The sequence below is a fragment of the Condylura cristata genome, unplaced genomic scaffold (genome assembly GCF_000260355.1).
Source record: "Condylura cristata isolate star-nosed mole 26May11 unplaced genomic scaffold, ConCri1.0 scaffold00021, whole genome shotgun sequence".
NCBI lineage: Eukaryota > Metazoa > Chordata > Mammalia > Eulipotyphla > Talpidae > Condylura > Condylura cristata.
In genome coordinates, this window is record NW_004567122.1 from 34,618,177 (window position 1) to 34,641,015 (window position 22,839).

The 22,839-nt window shown below is 40.0% G+C and overlaps 2 protein-coding genes across 2 annotated transcripts in view; both read right to left on the reverse strand.

Moving 5' to 3' along the window:
* Positions 1-6,907, reverse strand: part of PLAC8L1 (PLAC8-like 1) — a 13,888-nt gene extending 6,981 nt beyond the window's left edge. The window contains exons 1-2 of the mRNA XM_004686844.2: positions 6,786-6,907; positions 2,515-2,651 (exon numbers count right to left, since the gene is read on the reverse strand). Coding sequence (XP_004686901.1) covers positions 2,515-2,651; positions 6,786-6,907 — 259 coding nt within the window. The remainder of the gene's footprint in view (positions 1-2,514; positions 2,652-6,785) is intronic.
* A 5,127-nt stretch (positions 6,908-12,034) lies between these two features.
* The window catches only part of LARS (leucyl-tRNA synthetase), a 55,399-nt gene continuing 44,594 nt past the window's right edge, over positions 12,035-22,839 (reverse strand). The window contains exons 29-32 of the mRNA XM_004686845.2: positions 21,717-21,821; positions 18,608-18,703; positions 16,683-16,815; positions 12,035-12,424 (exon numbers count right to left, since the gene is read on the reverse strand). Of these exons, the coding sequence (XP_004686902.1) occupies positions 12,219-12,424; positions 16,683-16,815; positions 18,608-18,703; positions 21,717-21,821 (540 nt within the window). The 3' untranslated portion in view covers positions 12,035-12,218. The remainder of the gene's footprint in view (positions 12,425-16,682; positions 16,816-18,607; positions 18,704-21,716; positions 21,822-22,839) is intronic.

The following is a 22,839-nucleotide window of genomic DNA, read 5'->3' on the forward strand; positions in this document are numbered from 1 at the left end:
GCATGCTGCAGAGGGGCTTGGAGGTACATTGTCCCAACCTCTGCCTTCATCTTCACATGGCTTCAGCTCTGCAGATTTGTATCCCTCATCTTACAAAGACACCAGCCAGTAGATTAGGATGTACCTCTCCCAAGAAAACCTCTTTTTAACTATATTGCAATGACCCTCTTTCCAAATATGGTTCTAGGTTAAATGAAGTCTAAAGGGGGACTGAATACTTAACCCAGATCGCTGTTCCAGGTTGGTATTAAGAGTAAGGTCTGTGCAATGCTTTGCTTTAGTCCTTACTGCAACCCTTGAACTGGGTCTTTATCCTTATTTCAGAGCTAGAAAAATAAAGACCCAGAAAATTTACTCAAGAGCCAGAGTTAAGATTCCAGGCAGGATTGCTATCTGATACAAACAGTTCCTCTAACCACAATTATATTCCAGGCTTTGTCATGCTTGGAAATGCACTGTTGATGCACCAGGTCCAACTACAAGCTAAAGGAAAATGTGGGTTAGGGCTCCACATCCCCTCAAGGTTATTCAGTACTAGGTGACAACCAAAGTCAGAGGCTCTGGAACTGATGCAGGGAGAGCCCCGAGACTGAGGGAGCAGCCGCCATGGCTGTCTGGTCAGAAGGCCACACGGCAGGCAGAGACAGGAGAAAGCAGCTGAGCTCGGAGTCACAAGGGCTAAGGACAGTGGTGGCAGAGAGGATTTGGTGCTAGGCAGTCTTTCCTGTGAAACCCAAAGAAACCATGAAGGCTCCACCCGGGATGACCACAGCACCATAAAATGTTAAGGGCTTTTTTTGCCTCAGCAAGACTCTTTGTTGAATAAAGCTGTGGATCACCTAAAACTCACAGATCTTCAGCTGATCCAGACTGAGGTTTTTAACAAGTTCATGTCTTCCCAGAAGTTGTGAAAGATAGGGAGCCCTATTCTTCAAAAACAGGGTCTGTTAGATTTTGAACTTGACATGACCCTCCCCCATTATCAAAGGGGACATTATGTGTTTGCATCCTAGGCCCTGAAGGAGATACTGACACGTGGCACCACAAGTGGGTCAGAATATTCTGAAGTAAAAGTAGAATTGATGGCTTTGAAATTCAAAGCAGTGGAAAATCCTGTAGCTAGAGGACAGTGGTTGGACCACTTTAGAGCTGAACCAGTGTTTCAAGATTTCAACAATGAAGTCTTCTTTTTGTGATTGTTCCTAATGTCTTTAAGAGTACTATGCTTTCCTCACAGAAATACTAGAAAGAGATTAGTAAAACGAATACTTACTCAATAGCCTATCATCTTCAGACAGCTGCTCTAAACATTTTCATTTGTAACCTTCCATATATTTGTGTAAGCATTTTCTACCAGAAGTGGTATCTCACGTACATAGTTTTACAATCTTCATCTGTATTTTTAAAAAGTGTTTCTAAGGGTTTCCCTGGTGCTGCAGGGAGACTTGTTAAGAGTCTCAGTGATATCAAGCTATCACCAGCCACTGCTGCCTGAGTTTGATCCCCCACATGGTACAATAGCCCTCTCCTGTCTCACCCACTGCTCCTCTCAGCAGTGCATTTCAGTCAATCTGCCTGTTCTGCTCCCCACTCCATCTCTGGCGAATCCTCTCACCACTGCACCTTGGACCTAGACCCCAGTTCTTGCATGTACAAATGCATAAAATCTTAAAAAAAAAAATGTATCCGGGCCCTCCCTGGTGGAGCAACAGATTAAAACATAGTACTATGCAGCTATCACAGCCATTGCAGCATGAGTTCAATCCTCGGCCAAGGAGCTGACCCACATGGCACAGCAGACCTCTCCTGACCCTCCTGCTGCTCCCCTCAGCAGTGTATTTCAGTCAATTTGCCTGTTCTGCTTCCCACTCTGTCTCTGGTGAAGCCTCTTACTGCCTGCATCTCTGACCTATACCCAATTCTGTATGCATAAATAAATCTTTTTTTAAAAAATGTATCCACGACATCTTTTTACCCCATTAAATGTTATTCTACGACACAGTATTTTGTGGCTGCACAGCCCGTGCTATGGGTGCCCTGCTGAACACACAGGTTGTTCCAGGGAGGTGCTTTAAGATCCAAGGTGTGAAATTCAATGTCGCTGTTAAATCTTTGCTCGTGATTTATTTCCTTAGACTAAACGCTTGAAAATGTAATTGCTGGGTCAAAAATTGTATCATATTTGACATATTTTTATATGTATAGTTAAATCATCTACCAGAAAGATTGTACCAATTTATGCACAGCATATGAGGAGCCCAGTTCGTGCATCTTTACAAACAGTGGATTTTGTCATCTTAAAATCTTTTTAAGTCACCTCTTATTCTATAAAAATCATCCATATCCCTGAAATACAAGCTTTTTCCTGTCAAGGAATATACCTCAGTCACTAAATTAGTCCAGTTATCCTGAAGCCATGTAATTTCTGTCCTTGTGGTTGATAGAGCTTTTCCACCCACTGATGTCTTGGGGATGAAAAAAAATAAGGGAGAACATAAATCAAGAGGAACATACAAATCCTCTTATCTCTGCAGACACTGAAGAGGCCGGTGCTCCAGTCCCCACCCGTCTGGACAATGGTCGTGATCATGGTCCGGCCACTGGGCCCCCGGACAGGCTGCTTCACCACAGCCTGGGCTGATGTGTGGGTCCTAGAGAATCAAGGATGGTGATTAATTTGGAAACAAAGAAGATGGTTCAGAAAGATAACTGCTAAGCCAAGACAGTGAGGAGGAGGCAGACAGCAGCAGCTCTTGTCATGAAAGTGCCTTTCCTCTCTTGTATCATATCTGCTCCTCGGACTTTTTGCTCTGTCTCCATGAATGACATTTTTAAATTTTTTAAATTTATTTAGACATACAAGAGCTAGGGTACAGGCCGGAGGTGAGGGGAAGGGGGTTGAGAGGATTCACCAGAGACTGGGAAGCAGCACAGGCAGATCTACTGAAATGCACTGCTGAGGTGCATTTCAGGTGAGACAGGAGAGGTCTGCTGTGCCATGTGGGTCAGCTGCCTGGCCGGGGATTGAATTTGTGCCGCAGTGGCTGGTGATAACTTCATAGTGCTGCGACTTAAACCCTGCACCAACAGCAAGGCCCCTGAATGGCATTATTATTCCAAATCCTACCACTCAACTCTGATGAGAATGGTGGTACCAGAGGGAGAAGGGAGGGGAAAGACAGAGGGAGACGATTGGTTGGGGAAGGATGGGGTGGTGGACATTTCGTGGTGGGCAAGGTGTAATATATATCGCTGCTGAGGTAAACAATTTTACACCTGAAACCAACAGTGGTAAACTTATGTTTACTCAATAAAAAGACAAGAAAAATCCAAGCAACCTTACCTGAAAAAAAGAAAAATGCTATCCTCAAAAATATCCAGTCCACTTCCTCAGAATCAATTGTACTTCTAAGAGTTAAGTTCTCAAATTTGGCACCAAGAGACTCAATTCAAATCCTAGCATGCCCCTTCCTGGAAGCTTGACCTTAGCCAAGCCACTGGATTTCTCTGCTTTTAGTTTATTCAATCTATGATGAAAAAAAAAAAAACTACCTCTCAGGGCTATTTTACCAACTGAAGGATGTATGAGTTTACTATGTCCTGAGGATGTGTCCTGAAGAGACCCTGCAGCTACACCCTAAAGGTTTTCAATCTTAATAAAGACTTGAATTGAGGTGGTACAGTGAAATCTGGACTAGATATTGACCTTAGACATGAAGTTCTATTAAGTGAATAACCCACAATATAGCGAGATCCGGGTGCAAAGACTGTTAGCCTTGGAAGAGAAAAAGCCATGTAAGCTCATGGCAAGAAGGGACCAAGTCAGGAAGAGAGTTCTTACCAGAACCCAACCTTTCTGGCACCCCAACCTTAGATTTCTCAAGACTGTGAGGAAATAAATTTGCTCTTTAAGCCACCAAGTCTATGGTATTTTGTTACGGAAGCCTGAGCAGATTAAGATGCTTATGAAGACTTCAAACTGGTTCTAAAGAAACGGTATATATACATATCTTATTCCTCTGTGTCCATGTGAGCTCCTTGGGGGTAGAGGGCATATGCTGCTGCTCCCCATGTCCCCAGAATCTAGCACACTACACTTTGAAACATAGTGGGGTGGATCAAGGAATTCATGTCTCTTTTATTATATTTGAGTCCTCTTCCAGCCCAGCTATCAACTATGTAACTTCGATCTGCACTTCACTCCCTTGTGAAGGCACTAACTACTCTCAGGTGGGAACTGATGAAATAAAAGCAAAGCAGCCTAAAGCTTCCAGCATCCCTCCACAAACTCAACTCATTTAGCCCTCTACTCTATCTTTGTCAAATGAAAAAAAAAAAAAAAAAGATAGTTCTGCTTGGTGGGGGGAAAAAATGTTTCTTACATGCACACCTATACTTTGAAGCCAGTAAGGTATAATATAGATACACCTAAAATCCTAAAATTCTGAATCTTTGGTGATTTTTATATTTCAATTTTTGACATGCATTGGTTGTAATGTTTCAATTCATGTTCATAACTATGGGCCCTAATTAAAATAACAAATATGACCTCCCTGGTGGCACAAGGGTAAGTCTCAGGGCTATCAAGCTCTGACTATCAAACTACCAGACACTGCAGCCTGAGTTCAGTCCCCAACCATGAGCTACCCACATGGTGCAGCAGACTTCTCCTGTCTCACCCACTGCTCCCCTCAGCAGTGTTTTTCAGTAGATCTGACTGTTCTGCTCCCCACTCTGCCTCTGAAGAATCCTCTCACCCCCTGTACCTCTGGCCTGTACCCCAGTTCCTGTGTACATAAATCAATCACTTTAAAAAAAACATTTTAAGTAAAATGACAAATATAGTAATCTATCACTGTGCACCTTCTACAAGCCAGGAGCTTAGTAGTTCCTTTAAAAACTAAGTAAAAAAAAAAAAAAAAAAAAGCTAAGCAGCTTGCTTTATAATTCTACTTCAGCTATCAGACTAAAGTAGATATTGTAGCTCCCCATACAGCCTAGACCTCTGTGTATTACCCACACACAACTTTAACTACCATTATGAATAGGAATGCATTTGGAATTAGTGGGAAGCTGATGGCCACAGAACCTTGCTAAATCAGAGCAGCTGTCCCTTTGCCATCAAATTCAGCAAATTCTCCCTTTAGTGGAAAGTGTTTTCGATTCAGTCTCACTAAAGTTCAACTGTGGCTCGGCTACATTCTAGTTGTTTAATCCTGAAACATCACTTGTCACAGCCCTCAGCTCTGCCCCCCTCTTCCAGTTTAAATAACCTAAGTCTGCAGGTGCTGTGAGAACTGAACAGCACCATGTACTCGGCACAAGAGCGGGCGTGCACTCGCTGGAACTACAGCTATTACTGTAACTACAGAACCTTTCACATAACCTAGAGCATTTTGTCCACTTTCCTGAGAAACAAGTAACAGAGAAAGTAAAACAGAGCAAACCCAGGGGAAGACAGAGTTGGTGGGTCTGAACCCTTGCACTTAGAACTGCAGGCCAGACTCAAAAGCAGACAGATGGGGAGAAAAAAAAACAGGATTTATGTACACAGGGAACAAGAAAAGGGAGAAGGAATTTATAAACTTGTAACAGGCTAGATATCATCTGTCCTACCCCAGATAGTGACCTCTGAGCAGAGGCCAAGCTTCAAGCTCTAGCCACACATGGTGAGCCAGCAGTTTCTGCACAGACACGCCTCCTCACCAGTGGTGTGACCGCCAGGGACCCACCTCCATCCTATTTTTCCATCAGACTCACGGGGTGGAATGTGGAAAGCTCCAGCTACTAGCAGCAAGCGGGCAAGGGGCACCACCCACTGGCTCAAAGGTTGCTCCTCAGGGCTCCCCTTACAGGAGCTCTGGATCAGTTTCTGGTGTCATACGTGCCACCGAAGCACCTTAAAATTCAGTCAGGATTACCAGTCACTCCAGTTCACCCAGGACTAAAGTTTTCCGGGACAGAGAACTTACAGCACAGCACTAAGACGCTAAAGCCACTTTAGCACGAGTTTGATCCCTACCCCGGAGGTGACCACATGGAGCGGCAGACCACTCCTGACCTGCCCGCTGCTCCCCTCAGCGGTGTACTTCGTCAGCCCCTACACCTCTGGCCTGTACCCCAGTTCTATATGCATAATTTTTTTTTAAAATCTGAATGGGCAGACCTAGAGGGGTGTTCACCCCAAAAGGCAGAGCAGAGGCAGGCTTCAACTAGAGCCATTGAGGATGACTCCAATCATTCTAGTTACCTGCTCAAGCCAGGAGCAGTTTAATTAAAAGGGATACATGTTCACCCACTCCTGTTTTAACCTCACCCCATCCTTCTCGGAGTGAAGGACCCCCACTGCATGTTCCCACGTGCCTGGCATTTCAGCCTGGGGGTCTCACACTGTTTCACTTCCTTAATGAAACTTGCACTACATTCTGACTTCCACTCAGGCCTCCTTGATTATTTCTAGCTCTTAACTGAAGCCAACACCCTTGAGTTTTGATTTCAAAAGGGTGAAAATTACTGGCAGCCACTAGAAATAATGCTTCACTTGGTCAGGATTCAACATTGTAAGAACAGACACCCTTTCATCCATGGCAGCCTTTCTCTTTTCGCTAGCCAAACAAGGCCCCAAGCAATTCATCAGTGGCCCCTTTTTCAAGTCAACAAGAAAATGCTAGTAGCTACTTTCTTCCCAAACCCACTTTCTTTTACCGGCTCCTTATACAGAGACTGATTTGCGATTCCAACCAAAGACGAACGTGGGTTTAGGGGAAAATTGTCCTACTCCCTACCTCAAGTTGGAAGTAGAAGGTTCATCTTCAGATGGCATAAGTGAACGCAGCAGAGGGGAGTGCGCATTGAGTGAAGAAACATCCCCAGGAAAGTCAGAGAAGTAATTTCCAAACCAATTCATAGCAGAGGTATTTTCTTGTCACTTGGACTGACCTCCCTTTTTGACAATAAACTGATTCTAAACTTTGAGATTCAACCCCAATGAAACACCTAAAGAATGCTGCCTTGATATTCTGGAACCCGAGGTCATAAGCAGCGTTAGCTGACAGACACCTTATTTCTTTAAGGACACATACACACCTAACTACAGGCATGTCTGTCTTGCTAATCTGAAGAGAGAAATGGCTAAAGATTTAGTAGACATCAAAAACGGCAACTTTGTCACTGGGGAGGAAATCCCTTTGCTTTGAGAGATAACTCTATTAAACCCTGATGTAGCTGTCAACTAACCAAATCCTTCAGGGAACTCAAAGGGCACAGCTTTCTGTACTGAGAAACAGCAGGAGCCATAGCTCCCAGGACAGCTGCTCAATTCATCAAGAAGAGAAGCATCCCAGAACTACCATGAAAGCAGGGACAGAAAAGTCTTTCAGTGTAGACCTCATACTTGCATCCATGTCAGATGAGAAGGTGTTTGAAAGTTGGCATCTCAGGCCTCCAAAGCTTTCTAGAACCCCTAAAAATCCTGCACCTTTTGCAGCAACATGGATGGAGCTGGAAAGGATCATGCTTAGTGAAATAAGCCAGAAAGAAAAAGAAAAATACCAGATGGTTTCATTCATAGCAGGAGTATAAAGGACCAGGGAGGAAAATAATAATAATAATGAACAACTATATACCAGAGACCATTTACCGGGGGTGGAGTGGGGAGTGGGATCAAAAGTTGGGGGGGGGTCAAAAAAGAGTGCATTGGACTATGGTGATGACACACAGGTGATTTGGTGATGGGAAGCCCATGGGGATTACAACTGGAAAAAGGCACAAAATGATGTAAAAATTAACTATTATATTATTAAAAAAAGATCCCCGCACCTCCACAGACTTCATTGAGCAGACCGGGGAGGCGGTGCTGCTCTTTCCTACTCAGCTCACCAGGAAGCTAGTGAATAAGGAGGGCTGGCTGGTGGTTGCATTCCTGCACTCTGAATCTTTACAGTCTTACAAGCCTCCTGTGACTGTAGGACAAACCCAATGTAAATGTGGACCCCACAAAACTGGGGGGGAGAATAGGGTGTGCAGGGAACACGTCATCCTTAGAGGAGGAAAAAGTTAGGAAAAAAAATGCACAGTAAAGGAAGGAATCTGTAACCACATTTGTTAATCAGAAAAACAACAGGAAGGAACTACCAACTTCGCCACATATTCCTCTCACCAGACCCACGGAAAATGATTGTTTAGGGTTTTGAACTTGAAAGAACTTACTAAAGCACAACTGGTAGCAAAGCCTTCCAGATCAAGATTCTTCAGACGTAGCTTCATGACTGCCCTCACCCCCAGGGTTCTAGACAAAGCTCAGTGCCTTCTAAGCTACAGGGGCTATGTGCATGTTTCTTTGCTTACTGCTCTATTGCAGGATCTAACAGTGTCTGAAACATAAGAGCCATTCAATAATTTGTTGAATAATATTCCATATATGAAATTCAAGGTGATAATAGCATAAATTAAGTGACCACTCATGTTACAAAAAAGATTTACAGTAAGGCCCTCTGTAAGAGTGATCAACTATTGCACATATAAAGGCTGCTTGAATTTGAAGATTACATGGTTTAAAGTTTCACTGGGGGGTAAAATAGTTTCATTTGCACCAAATTAATCAAACATTTACTGTATGAAGTGACCAATCCATAAGCCTTTTCTTATTTCAACTAAAACAAAAGAAAAAAGGAATATTCTTTTCAGAATGGCAGCTATTTATGAGAAATAATGATTACATTTTTAAAAATTACCATTTTCTACTGTCAAGATATTCAAGAGATAATAAAACCACTAGGCAGAAAGATCAGGAGCTGGTCATTTCCAAGACACCAAAGTAACACTCTACAGATTTCTAATTGCAAAAGAAGTAATACGTCTTAACTCCAAAGATTACAGAAATACTCAAAATGTATCTTTACAATGGGAAGTTGTGAAGGTGCTTTTTTAAATTTCCGAGTGACTTAAAAATATATAACAGAGGGGCTCTCCTTGGTGGTGCAACAGATTAAAGCACCACATTATGAAGCTCTCTGAAGCCACTGCAGCACAAGTTCAATCCCCAGCAAGGGAGCTGATCCACATGGCATAGCAGACCTCTTCTGATCCACCCGCTGCTCCCCTCAGCAGTGTACTTTGTCTTTTTTAAAAAAAAATATTTATTTTTGAGATGGAAAAAAAAATGTACAAAATGATGTAAAAATAAACTTTTGTAATTAAAAAAAAAGATTTATTTATTTATTCATACAGAACTGGGGTACAGGCCAGAGCAGAACGAAGTACACTGCTGAGGGGAGCGGCGGGCGGGTCAGAAGAGGTCTGCCACACCATGTGGTCACCTCCGGGGCAGGCGGGAATCGAACTCATGCGGAAGCGGCTTTAGCTTCTCAGTGCTGTGCTTTAACCCGCTGCGCCACCAGGCAGGGCCATCAATCTGCCTGTTTTGCTCCCCACTCTGTCTCTGGTGAACCCTGATCATTTCTCTGCTGTTAATTTCACTGGTATTTGTATTAAAGAATCCTTTTTTTCATATATGCTATAATCTATTGCCATCATTTATGCTTTGACTGCTCAGATTCTCCTAAAGTACCTAGTGGGAACCTGTTCAAACTGGTACCAAAGCTCTTTTGATATCTTCCCATCAGTCTTGGAACATTTCATTGCTTAATAGCACAAGAAGTTTCCAATTCACCTTATATTTTCCTGTTCTGGAATTATAGTTAATTTTTTCTACAAGGAATCAGTTTCACTTTTTTTTAAAAAAATATTTTTATAATTTTATTTACATATCTATTTATATTATTGTTCATTTTAAAACAATGTTTACTTCCCCCTCCCCTATTTCGCCCACCCATTATCACCACAGTCCCTCACATTCCTCCCTCATTCTGGTCCCTCTCTGTCTCCCTTCCTTGCAGGCAGAGAAAAAATTGTGCTCATGTAAATGTTCGCCTATGTGTCTACATGTGAACATAGGTTTTTGCATTGTTGATCCACGAAATACACTGCTGAAGGGAGAAGTGGGGAGAGCGGGGCGGTCTGCCGCGCCGTGTGAGTCACCTCTCTGGCCAGGCATCGAACCTGCACTGAAGAGACTGCGGCTAGCTTCATAATGCTGCACTTTAATCCGTTCGGCCACCAGGGCGGGCCCTATGGGGTACATTCTTGTTCACTTTTTATGTGTATGCATATTATTTCACAATTCAAAAACAATAAAATCCTTCAGGAAAGTACCAACCAATCTCCTGTCAATACAACGAGCCCAATGTACTTCCTTCAACATTTCACTGAACTGCTGTTCTTCAGGTAAGCACAGATGAAATGATGGCCTTAAGCTTATCAGAGGCTACCTTATACAAAATTTATGTACCTTTAACCCAAGGGAGTTCATTTAATGAAGTAGGCAAAATCACTCACAACATCAAAATAATTTTCTTTCTCCTTTGTTTGTTTTGTTCTTATTTTTGGTTTGTTTGTTTGGTTTTTTTTTTTTTTAGATTTATTTATTTATGCATACAGAACTTGGGTACAGGCCAGAGGTGCAGGGACTATGAAAGGATTCACCAGAGACAGAGTGGGGAGCAGAACAGGCAGATCGATGAAATACACTGCTGAGGGGAGCAGCGGGCGGGTCAGGAGAGTTTGCCTCGCCATGTGGGTCCCTCCCAGGAGGGGGATCAAACTCATGCTGATGTGGTTTTAGCTTCTTAGTGCGATGCTTTAACCCACTGCACCACCAGGGAGGGTCCTGTTTTGTTTTTTTTTATCAAGCACATTAGTTTAATTTGCCTAAAGTAACCATAATTAGATTTGTTCCTCAACACCAGAAAGAATCACTTATTTTTGGTATTAACTAACACTATGCAAATGGTAGGAACCACAAAATAATCTAAAGGAGTACAAACAACAAAATAGCTACCCCAGAAGAACTAATACAAGATTACAACCTACAGTAAGCTTAAGTCATTGTACCCTGCTATATTATTATTGACATTATTATTGTTATTAATCAACATCAGTTAACATTTACTAAAGGTTCACTACTTGCCAAACGCTATGCTATATATGTTTTTTCCAGATGATTTCATCTAAACATTTCAAATAAGTCCAGAAAGCAGTATCCTACTAATTCCATTTGCTAAGTGAAGACAATGAGGCCGAAGAATAGGCCAAGGTAACTAAAGTAACAAATACAAGAAATGGGAATGTGACCTGGCGTCTGACTTCAGAGCATGTAATTTCTCCACCCCTAGCATATAAATATGCTTCATGATCTCTATGGGAGGTTTTATTTCTAACATTCTATGATTTGTTTTAATGTACCTATGATTAAGTGCTCAACTAGGTCTAATAATCTCAAAGTATAGAGACCAAATAAAGGAGTTCAATAAAATCTCTTTACATGACCTGAAAGTTAGAATTCAGGTTCACTTGGGTGATCAGAATTGGTCTTCCCTGTATCAATCCTTTCAAGAAATGAAAATGTTTCTGTACTCAGGAAATCAGTGTTTTTTTGTCAGGTGAAGTCAGATGGCACTGACAATGACAAAAGACATTCCAGCAAGTATAAAAGTATGTATCTGCAATGTGGATATGCGTTTAAGACACAACTGAACTAAAAACAAACTGGACAGAAAAGATCCTCTTTTAAAGTGGCCAAATTTTGTACAAGAAATAAACTGCTTCTAAATTATGGATTACAGCCTTGAAAAAAAATATTAGTGACTAAATACAAGACCTGCATTTTTTACATAATACTTAGTGATCCCAATCAAGTCAAAATATTCTCAATTGTTCTTTTAAATAATCATAAGAGTTCTTTTCTTTATAAAGCAGAACTAGTTGTCTAAAGGGTTGTTATCTCTAAAGAATACAGCTCATTCCATAATGAAAATAATATAAAAGTCATAAATACTACTTATTCTTCGTTAATGGTATAAAGTACACCTCAGAAAAGAAGCTTGCTGACACTTTCTGAAAGATGAGGAGCTTCAGGGACACAGCAATGAATTTGGTTTAAAAATATGGTATAAATTAGTTCTCTTTGAGACCCCAAGAATGGAAAAAAAAATTTATTAGTTCTAGAAATCCAGGATGACTTAAGATAATTATAATTATATGTAGAATTTGATGGCAGGAAATGAAATCTAGCTAGGTCCATGCTACAGTCCACACAGCCAATCAGCAAAATGAGTAGCAGTGTCCCTAGAAACCAGGACTGGTCTTCAACTGGCATGAGTTCAATGAACGAGATAAATAATTGTATCACCAATGTCTGCCCGCAGCCCATTTTCAGTGAGATGAATTTTCTTGCTCATGAGGTCCACATGGAAAACAGCATGCTCAGTAATGGGGGTCTTCTCAGCGTGCTCTTTCCCCAGGACAGGAACTCGCCGCGGTCCCAACAGTGGATCATCAAATCTCATCAGTTTCACTTTGGAGAGATCTACAGCAAAAGAGATTACCAGATAGTGTTGAATCACTGGCTCAAACCATGGCCAAGTTTGAGTGATTCATATTGTAAGCATTGGTTGTTATATTTTCACCAAATCACTAATAAATGAGAAAGCACAGCTTCCTACAGCAAATCTTCATCCCCTGTCAAATTGTGAGAGAACCCGTGTGATACCTCTCCTGAAGTTTTAAACCAAGAAGAACGACTGACTACATTGTTTAGTATTATCCAATATGGTCTCTCAAATCACTTTTTATATGCTTCAATTAACCATCTTTCAGGATATCAAAAACCTAAAATTTATTTCCTTCTTGTCTTGCTTCCTGGGATACAATAAGACTGCATTCATTAGTTACAGTTTTGTCTTTTGTGGGCTTTTTTCTCGTAAGATGCTTTTGGAGAATTACTTTAAGAGAAAGAGCATTACCAGTTTCTTGTTTTGCATTAACAAGGTGAGGAGAGATAGGAAGGGGAGGGGAGCACAGGGGGAAAGGGCAAAGCTTTTAGAATTTGGAGCTTCTGGATGAGCTCCAAACCTCACCTGCTTCAGGCTGTCCTGATGTGCTCTTGTGAAAGTTGGTAAAATGGCTCCTGGCAAAGAAAACACTTGTCCCTTGAACAAATTTATGACCCACCCATCCTGCCAACAAGTGAGCCCAAAAGAAGTCTATTTATATCAGCAATTCTGAGACTGCCCAACATCGAATGATTTCATTTTAAATGGTAGAAAACACCATAAATGACTGCAAATGCTGATTCTGGCTTTCTAGCTCATGCTTAGTGTAGCATGGCTGGTTATACTTAACCTGACCTGCAGAAACAGAAGATGTTTTCTGATCACTCCCACCTCTTGCTAACGTAGATCACTGGGTGGTCTGTGAGCTACATTCTCTCATGTTGCCTCTGGAGCCTGAAGCTTACATGAGAGGGATAAGAGATAAAAGGAGACATTAATGCCGCCAGCGGCGACGCCAGGAGTACAAGTTATCCAGGCACTCTGTTCTCTGTGGGAACAAAGAGCCAAGGACTGCAAGTTCAGAGCAGGGATCTTGGGGCTTACGGAGTAATTACCTCCAACTATCATCAAGGCAAACCCTGCCTGAGAGTCTTTGGAGAGTCTCTGCAGAGACTATACAACCTATTCCCAGACAAGAGCGCAGCCCTGAGAATGAAAAAGGGAAAGGAGCGGACACAGCCTTTATGACAGAAAAGCACTTATTTAGGGAGAAGATACAATTCATTTTAATGACTGCAATTCAACAAGCACACAGGCGATACCAAATATTCTGCTGTGGAGGCAGTGAAGTCTCGCCACAAGATTTTATGCCCAAGGCCTTTTCCCATAGATCTGCTTCTCTCTCTGCCTTTCTCTCACACACATCCCTCATCATTCCAAGCAACTCTACATCAAGCTATTTCAAAGAAGCCTTAGCATTCAACCAGGCTTCTAAGTGACAAAACACATTTGCTTTGACGTGTCACCATGTTGTTCATTGCTGCCAGTAAATTCTGGCAGCTTTCATAGGGGGTGGACTATCTTTTCTCATCATGGCAAATGTTGAAATTTAAGTCTGCACCTATGCAAGATTTCAGGTGCTGAGAGAAAAGGAGAGAGTGATCGTCCCTAAGAACTAACAGTGTGAAATGGAGCCTTTCACCTCCAAGTTACTAGTTCATGTGTGGCATGGGTGGGGAGTGATTTAAAGTCATTACCATCAACTAGATGCCAGTGGCCTTTGTGAAGTGAAATGACGGTTTTAGTCCAGTTCCTCCTGGACCTGTATCATAATTACCCAATATAACTGTCACTAATTCGAAGACTTGCCAGCTATTTCAGAGACAAGCTGAGAAATGTATTCCTGAAGTTCACTCCTTTCTCGTCTCAAATATTCCACCCACTTAGATAACAAAGCTTCCTGAGCGCTTTTGGAAATCTCAAGGTTACAGCTCTTTCAAAGATACTTTGAGGAATATCAAAATTTCAAAGTTCCAAACCACCCCCCCAAAATTTCTATCTATTTTCTAAAACCCACAGCAACTACTAACATCAAACTTAAAGCACTGTAGGATAATATTATTCACAGCCAATATAACAAAGGATGTAAGAATACCAGAGATTCAGTGAGAAAAGAGATAGAAAACATGTTTAATATAATTTAAAGGAAGTAGTCAGTGCTGTATCTGAGTAAATTTAAAAGGGAGGCAGGTCAAACATATAACACATTTCAATAGAGGAATATATTATCTCATGTGTCACAACCTCATAAAAATGCCATCCCGTTCACACAAATATCCACTTCCTTTAAATGCTACCATATTGTTCTTCAAGACTGAGTTCTTCCTGTAACAAAATCTCCCTAAGCCTGAAAATATGCAATATGAAACAGCCAAACAAAACAAAAGACCACAAAATGACCTCCTAGATACTCATACTTTGAAAGTTTTGTTTTTTGTAGTCTACAAATTTTAAGGCTGACACTGTTGCTGGATAGTGTGGTTTTCTAAGGAAACATGATAAATGTCTGTGATGACATGGATGACTCTTGGAGACATTTTGTTAAGTGAAATAAGTCAAGAACAAATATTGTATGGTGCCCTTTGTACAAGGCACCTATGAAAGGCAAATGCATAAAGGTCGCCAGTGGTTACCAGGGACCAGAGTGAGGTAAGACGAGGGGCTACTGTTTCTGAGGCACCGGGTTTCCATTTGGGATGATGAAAAAGTTCTAGAGATGAGCGGTCTGACGGATGCACAAGTGTGGCTGCACTTAATCCCAGTGAAGTGTATGCTTAAAAGTGAATAAATTGGCCAAGTTCATGTCACATATATTTGAGCACAATTTTAAAAGTATCTAGACACACAATAAAATTCTTAGCCCTAACATATACTGCTCGTATGCAGGAAGAAAGTATCAGTGCTTCCCTCCTGCTACGACATCCCTCCCCTCACCCTCACAGATACAATTTCCAGGCCAAAAGCAACCTGTATTCTCTTCATAAATCCACCCCTCATTACCAACAGCTAAAAGTAAACCTATTTTTTTCTGTGCTGTAAATGCTATCTATTCCTCTTTTGCTGCCCTCAGCTGTCTCTCTTAGATTACCAACCTGCACGCAGGCGACTCAGGCCCTGCTCTGTCCTGGATGCAGCCCCCTAAAGAGCACTACTCTGTGGACTCGCCAAGCTCCTCAGGACAGACACAGGAGTCTCCACATACATACTTATCTCTACACACACTTTACATGGCACTCTCTCAAGAAATGTCCACAAAATGTGGACAAATGACTTCAACAGAACAAAAATCACATGGAAGAATGAATTCCAAAGGGTTACAATTTACTTGTAATATTAAGTTCTGCAAATTAGATCACTGTCTGGGATTTGTTAATCTTTTCAGAAAATCTTTATGCTACTAAAATGTGGCCCAATTAACTCCTGATTACTATCAAAAAAAGTGAGAGATAAAGTAAAACAGGGAATTAAAATTAAAACATTAATATATCCATAATTTGGAAAAAAATAATACACACTAGCTCCCTCAACACTCTGCTCAGCCTAAGACCTGGGTGAATGATTAAAATAACACTATAAACTATTCTATGAAATGTAATCACAAGAGATCTTGATAAGATTTAAGCTTGCAAATCTTACTTGAAACACATTGTTTAGAAGAAAATGAGTTTCGAAGTCAAATAAATCCGAATCTGAATTCCTGTTCCAGGAATTACTAGCTGAATAAACAAGTCGCTTAGTCTCTCTAACCTCCATTACACTATATGAAAAAGGTAAATAATAATACCCTCTTTGTTATAGGGTTATGAAAGAATTAAGGGGTTCATACATGGTAGACACTCAATAACTTTCACTGTTTCTCTGCCTTCTCCAGGGACAGATCCAGTTCAACAGAATAATTTGGAATATTAAGGGTATGTGCTCCTTAATTCTGAATACCTCTAAGAGAAACTGTTACCATTTTAAAGCTAGATGGGGCCTTGAAAATAATACCAAATCCAACATGATTTTACTAAAAGAAAGATCAGATCTGAGCTTAAGTGAGATAACACGTCACTAAGCTACTTGGTCACACTGTTCTAAAGAGAATGAAGATTTCCTGATTCTGGGTCCAAAACTCTTCCACAAAATTACACAGCTGTCTCTAAGTTATTTTCGCTCTTACCCTCCCTCTGCTTAGAACTCATCAAATCCACAAGTTATTGCCAAATGTTCATTTCAGGGGAACCCATTTACCTTTGATTCCTCGGTCCATTTTCATTAAACGCCTGATTACAGAATCGCGGTTATCACCTTGCCTGATTTCAATTTTGGTTGAAAAATGGCCATTGGATGGCTGGGGATTCACTAGAGAAACTGACACACCAGGCTAGGAAAATAAGGAGAAAATGATTGTTACCAGAAGTTAAACATGAAAACTAACAAGGGAAGGGAAATCTCTACGACACTTTTTTAATGCCCAATAAAAGATTTGATTCTGATATTCCACAAGCTATTCCACAAAGCTTATGCTTACAACTAAAGGCTTATGTAAAAATAACTTCACTGCATTATGTCAAATTCATGATGGATAATAATAATAATTGTATTTTCTCTCTGTTACTACCAGTCACTGTATTTCTACTGTGCACCAGACAGTGGACTAAACACTTTATCATCATTATCCCTGTACTCTAAAGGACAATTCATCGTAATCCCTATTCACAGGTGAGAAATTAAGAGTCAGAAAGATTAACAAAGTAGTCCAAGGTGGCACAGCTAGTAAGAGACAGAGTCAAGATTAAACTCAGTTCTATACCATACTACCTCCCACATTACATAAGCCTCTACTTATTATTTAATATTTTTTTAAAAGATTTATCTATTTATGCATACAAGAACTGGGGTACAGACCAAAGGTGTGGGGCGGTGAGAGGATTCACCAGAGACAGTGGGGAGCAGAACAGGCAGACTGACGAAAATACAATGCTGGGGGGAGCAGCGGTCGGGTCAGGAGAGGTCTGCCACGCCATGTGGATTAGTACCCTGGCCAGGGATTAAACTCATGCTGCGTTGGCTGTGGATAGCTTCATAGAGCTATGCTTTAACCCACTGCACCACCAAGAAGGAACTCTACTTATTATTTTAAGTAGAAAAATGTCAACTTAGTCTTGTAAAGAGGCCAACATAGCTTAATGGAATGCTCAGAAGTGGTTTGAATAAACATATTTGCATAGGGAACACTAATTTCATGTACCTATGCACATGGCCCAAATGACCGCACTTTTAAAAAGCTTCCGCATCCAGCCCTCCCTGGTGGCGCAATACTTTAAAGCACAGCACTATGATGCTACAAGCAGCCACTTCACCAGTTCAATCCCCAGCCCCGGAGGTGACCCACATGGCGTGGCAGACCTCTCCTGACCCGCTCGCTGCTCCCCTCAGCAGTGTACTTCATCAATCTGCCTGTTCTGCTCCCCATTCTATCTCTGGTGAATCCTCTCACCGCCCCTGCACCTCTGGCCTGTACCCAGTTCTGTACAAATAAATAAATAAATCTTTAAAAAAAAAAAAAAGCTTCCACATCCTGGGCCTTCCCCTGGTGGCATAAGAAAAGCAGAGCACTATGAAGCTGTCCACAGCCACTTCAGCACAAGTTTGATTCCAACCAGGGCGATGTCTCACATAGTGTGGCAGACCTCTCCTGCCCCACCTGCTTCTCTCCTCTGCAGTGTATTTCAATCTGCTTATTCTGCTCCCTACTCTGTCTCTGGTGAATCCTCTCACCCCCACTCCACTCCCATACTTCTGGCATAGTTCTTGTTCGCATAAATAAACACATCTTTAAACAAATAAATAATAAAAATCTTACAGTTCAATTCTTATGTGTTTTTAATACAAATCAGGTTTTGAAAATTACATTCTCATTTTTGAATCTCACAAATAACACCTGATAGTACCCAACACAGTAGAGTAAGGAAAAGTGGTATTACATCAACCAGGGAATTAGGGACCTCAAATATAGCCCTAATGCTAATCAACTACCTGGCCTGGACCAAACCAATCGCTTAGCTTCTTGGGCCTCTCTTCCTTCCATCTTTAAAATGGTTTAGATGCAGTGACCTCTAGAGGTCTCTTCCAGTTCTAAAATGCAATGACTCAGTGAGATTCTTTCAACTTACTTCAGTTCTAAAAACATTAAGTGGTTTTCCAGGGCAACAATCTTCCTTCACTTTATCGTCTGCTTCAGAGGCAAACTTGACTTCTATGTGTTCTAGCTAAATAGAGGAGAAAAAATGGAAATCATTAGTATCACTTAATATGACTGAAATTAATCACCATCTCCTCTTACCAAAGAGCAAAACTAGGTTCTCTGCTTAACATGAAATGGTCTGTGGAATTTTATTATTTTCAAACAAACATTACATGAAATTTGTAAATAATTTAAAACTCAGATGCTCTATAGTATTGTTATTTTTAGACTCACTTTGTCATTTTCTATAATGAAATTTGGCATCTACCCACTACTTTAAGAAAAATAAAAATTAGCATAAGACTTCCATTTAAAGTTCAGATATTCAACATTTGAGAATAAAACATTCCCATTTAAATAAAAGGAAAAGCTCAGAAATGGAATGTATTTCATATACCTGAATATAAAGTGAGCTTAAATAGAAGATGTCCTCTCTGTCCCAATAAAAAGCAGCAGGAGGTTTTCTGAGCTCCATGAATATATATGAACATTTAGAAATATACATACAACATGTTTACTAAGATCTAAGTTATTAATTTAATTATTAACTCATTTAAGAAATCCTGTGGTTCAACAGGCTGAGCATAGCACTAGGAAGGGCGAGAACCCTGCTCCAACATCTGGCCCAGGATCAGGCCAGAGCAGGGCCAGGGATAGAGCCGGAGCAGGCTCAGGGTGGAGGCAGGGTTTTCTAGAAAGAGGAGAAACAGGGCTATGGCTCAGTTATCCTCCCTACCCCCCAAAGTTGGTTCATTCTATAAATAGCTTTTTTCAATGTTCATACTTCACAAACCAATTCTTTCCAATTCTAAATCCGTATTTTTGTGCTTTGGTGTCTTCAATTGCACTATAAACCATTGTGTGAGTCCTCTAACACTGTTTTCTAACAAATTTTCTATCTTTCCTACTGCCTAGCTGTCATAAAGATTTTTAGAATCTATATAATGCATTTATGACTGTGGCAGGAAGATGGGGCAGGAAGTTCCTATGTGAGAGAAACTCACAGAAATGTGAAAGCAACTGGCAATATTCTAGTTGCTGAGCTGGGTAGTAGATTCATGGACACTTAGTACATTGTTAATAAATAAATAAAAAGTGAGCCAGAGTGGGCATCCCCTCTCTACAGCCACTACAGCACAAGTTCAATCCCTGGCCAGGGAGGTTGCCCACATGATTCAGCAGATCACTCCTGTCTCACAGGAATTTGTATGTATAAATCAATAAATATTAAAAAAAAAAAATTAGTGGTGGAGTTCAGCCAACACATCACTCACCAGCTCACTAAAAAAAAAAAAAAAAAAAAAAAGTGAGTCAGAGCCAAAGCCAGTCAGTAACAATTCTATTAAGTTCAATTATGTGAATCTAAGATCTAAAAAGATGGGGTTGAGAAGAAGCAATTTAGAGTACACCCATAATAAATTTTTCAAACAAATTTTTATCGAATATTTAACATATTCATTACATCAACTTTCACTTTCGTACAATGTATGGTTTCCTCATGAAATTCCCACCCCAATCCTGGTACTTCTCCCTTCTGCTCCCCTACAGAATGTCTCTGATCTATAGTATCTATATCTATACCTAATGATTCTGATTCTTACTTTATTATAGTTTTTTTTTTCTAATTCCTTTTTGTTCTCTCAACAGTCCTCCTATAAGTGAGACTGTGTGATATTTTTCTTTTTCTTTCTGGTTTATCTGGCTGAGCATAATCCCTTCCAGCTCCATCCATGTTGCTGTGAAGGGCATGACTTTATTCTTGTTGATTGCTGAGTAATATTCCACTGTATAAATATAACACATCTGCTTGATCCAGTCATCTATTCTGGGGCATGTGGGTTGCTTCCATAGCTTACCTATTGTAAATTGTGCTGCAATAAACATATTCCTAGGAGTGAAATTGCTGGATCATATGGAAGCTCCATTTTTAGTAGGATGAGGGGCCTCCACACAGCTCTCTCTAGTGGTTGACCGGTTTGCATTCCCACCAGCAGTGTAGGAGAGTTCCTATTTATCTACACCCTCGCCAACATTTGTTGTTGCTAGTTTTTTTAATTTGTGCCATTCTCACTGGTGTGAAGTGATGTCTCATTGTGGTTTTTATTTGCATTTCCCTGATTACAAGTGATATTGAAATTTTTTCATATGCCTGTTGGCCATTTGCATTTCTTTTTTGGAAAAATGTCTTTTTAGCTCTTCTGCCCATTTTTTGACTGGGTTGTCTACTTTGTTTTTGTTGAGTTTCATTAGCTCTCTGTAGATCTTTGTGATCAGTCCCTTGCTGTTAGTATTATGTGCAAAAATTTTCTCCCAGTCAGAGGGGGTGTCTCTTTGTTTTGGCTAATGTTTCTTTTGCTGCACAGAGGCTCTTTAATGTGATGTAATCCCAACTGTTTATCTTTTCATTTTATTTGCTTTAGGTGATATGTCTTTAAAGATGTTACTGATATGTATGTCATGTAGTGTTTTGCCTATATTTTCTTCTATGTATTTTATGGTTTCAGGTCTTATGTCTAATTCTTTAATCCATTTTGAGTTGGTGTCGTGCATGGTGTGAGTCTAGATTCATTCTTTTGCATGTAGCAGTCCAGTTTTCCCAGTGGTATTTATTGACAAACTTTTTTCTATGCATATTCTTTGCTCCTTTATCAAAGATTAGTTGTTCTGTGGGTTAATTTCTGGACTTTCTACTTAATTCCATTGGTCTGAGTATCTGTTTTTGTTCCAGCACCATACTGTTTTAATTACTACTCCATAATACATTTTAAAAGAATATTCATTTTCTTAAAAAGATAATTGATGGGGGAATTGAAACATATAGAGCTAGTATTTTATATATAAAATAAATTAAATAAAACATTATTTTTTCTTCCTACTACCTATATACTCACCCTCCAAAATTATTTTTGTCTGACATACTAGCAACAGTATTAATCATAGAAGATGATGATGATAAAAGAAAATGTTATTATAAAATGAAAGCATTGGATTATATTTACTATAGTTAACCAGTTATTATAGTCTTTGGTCCCTCTTACCTCAAGGGAATTGGTCAGGTAAACTATATTTTCCATAAGCACTGCCTGTTCATCAAATTCTAACTGCAAGTCCAAAACACGAGGTCCCATCTTCTCCAGATTTTCCTAATAGCCAAAAAAACAAAATGACATGAAGATGTGCTGAAAAGAATATATTTTCTCCAAAACAACAGTTTTTCTCTCAATTGATAAAAATCTTCACATTTCAACAAGTAAAGGAAAGGCCCCTGCTATATGGTTTTCCTTATCTATGTTTGCTTGTTAATAAGATTACTAGCTCTGAGTGATTTCCAGAGTTGTAAGATAAAAGACATCCCTGAAATGACTGGAAGGACAAAGTTTACAGATTTATAAAATAATAGGATTTTATTATTGTTTGTTTAGAGTTACTTAGTATGCAAAATCAAATCAACATGTGGAGATATCGCTTCAAGTCACCAAAAAAATTTTAATTTTCAGAAATACCACATTTTCAAGCTACTTTAGAGAAGTGAATTATGACCAAACAAAAAAATTTCTGAAAATATTCCTACAAATTTAAAAATGTTTTAAATGTCATACTATATGGGTACTCAGATAATCCCATGAAATGAAAAAAGCAATTTATACTTACTTTTCATGAATATAAAATATTTGCCCAAAATGTAACCTTTGCGATACATGTTCATAAGCACAAATATAGGTATAGCCGTGAACATACCATACTGACAGGATTCCTGGTATGACTGTTTTCATTTAGCATCCAAGTTCTGTTTCTTTCTCATTAAAAAGACATTTTCTTATTGAATCTTTTTCAAAGTATCAAAGCAAGGTGTCTGGCAAATCAGCATTATTACTAAAAAAATTACTACTCAAAAGTCTACCACTGGATTTTCAGAGTCAATTGTTGAAATTAATGAAGCTAATTTTCCAATATGCATGCTAACAGACATAATTTGATTGGTCTAAGTCAACCCAAAATTCTGAATTATTCCTGTAAGTTCAAACACCATAAACCTCAAATAGCTGACTCTTGTTTAGGAGAGTTAAAAGATATTCTAAGAGGCCCTCTCTGGGGCGCAGTGGGTTAAAAAACAGCACTGAGAATCTAAAGCCACTTCTGCATGAGTTCGATTCCCGCCTG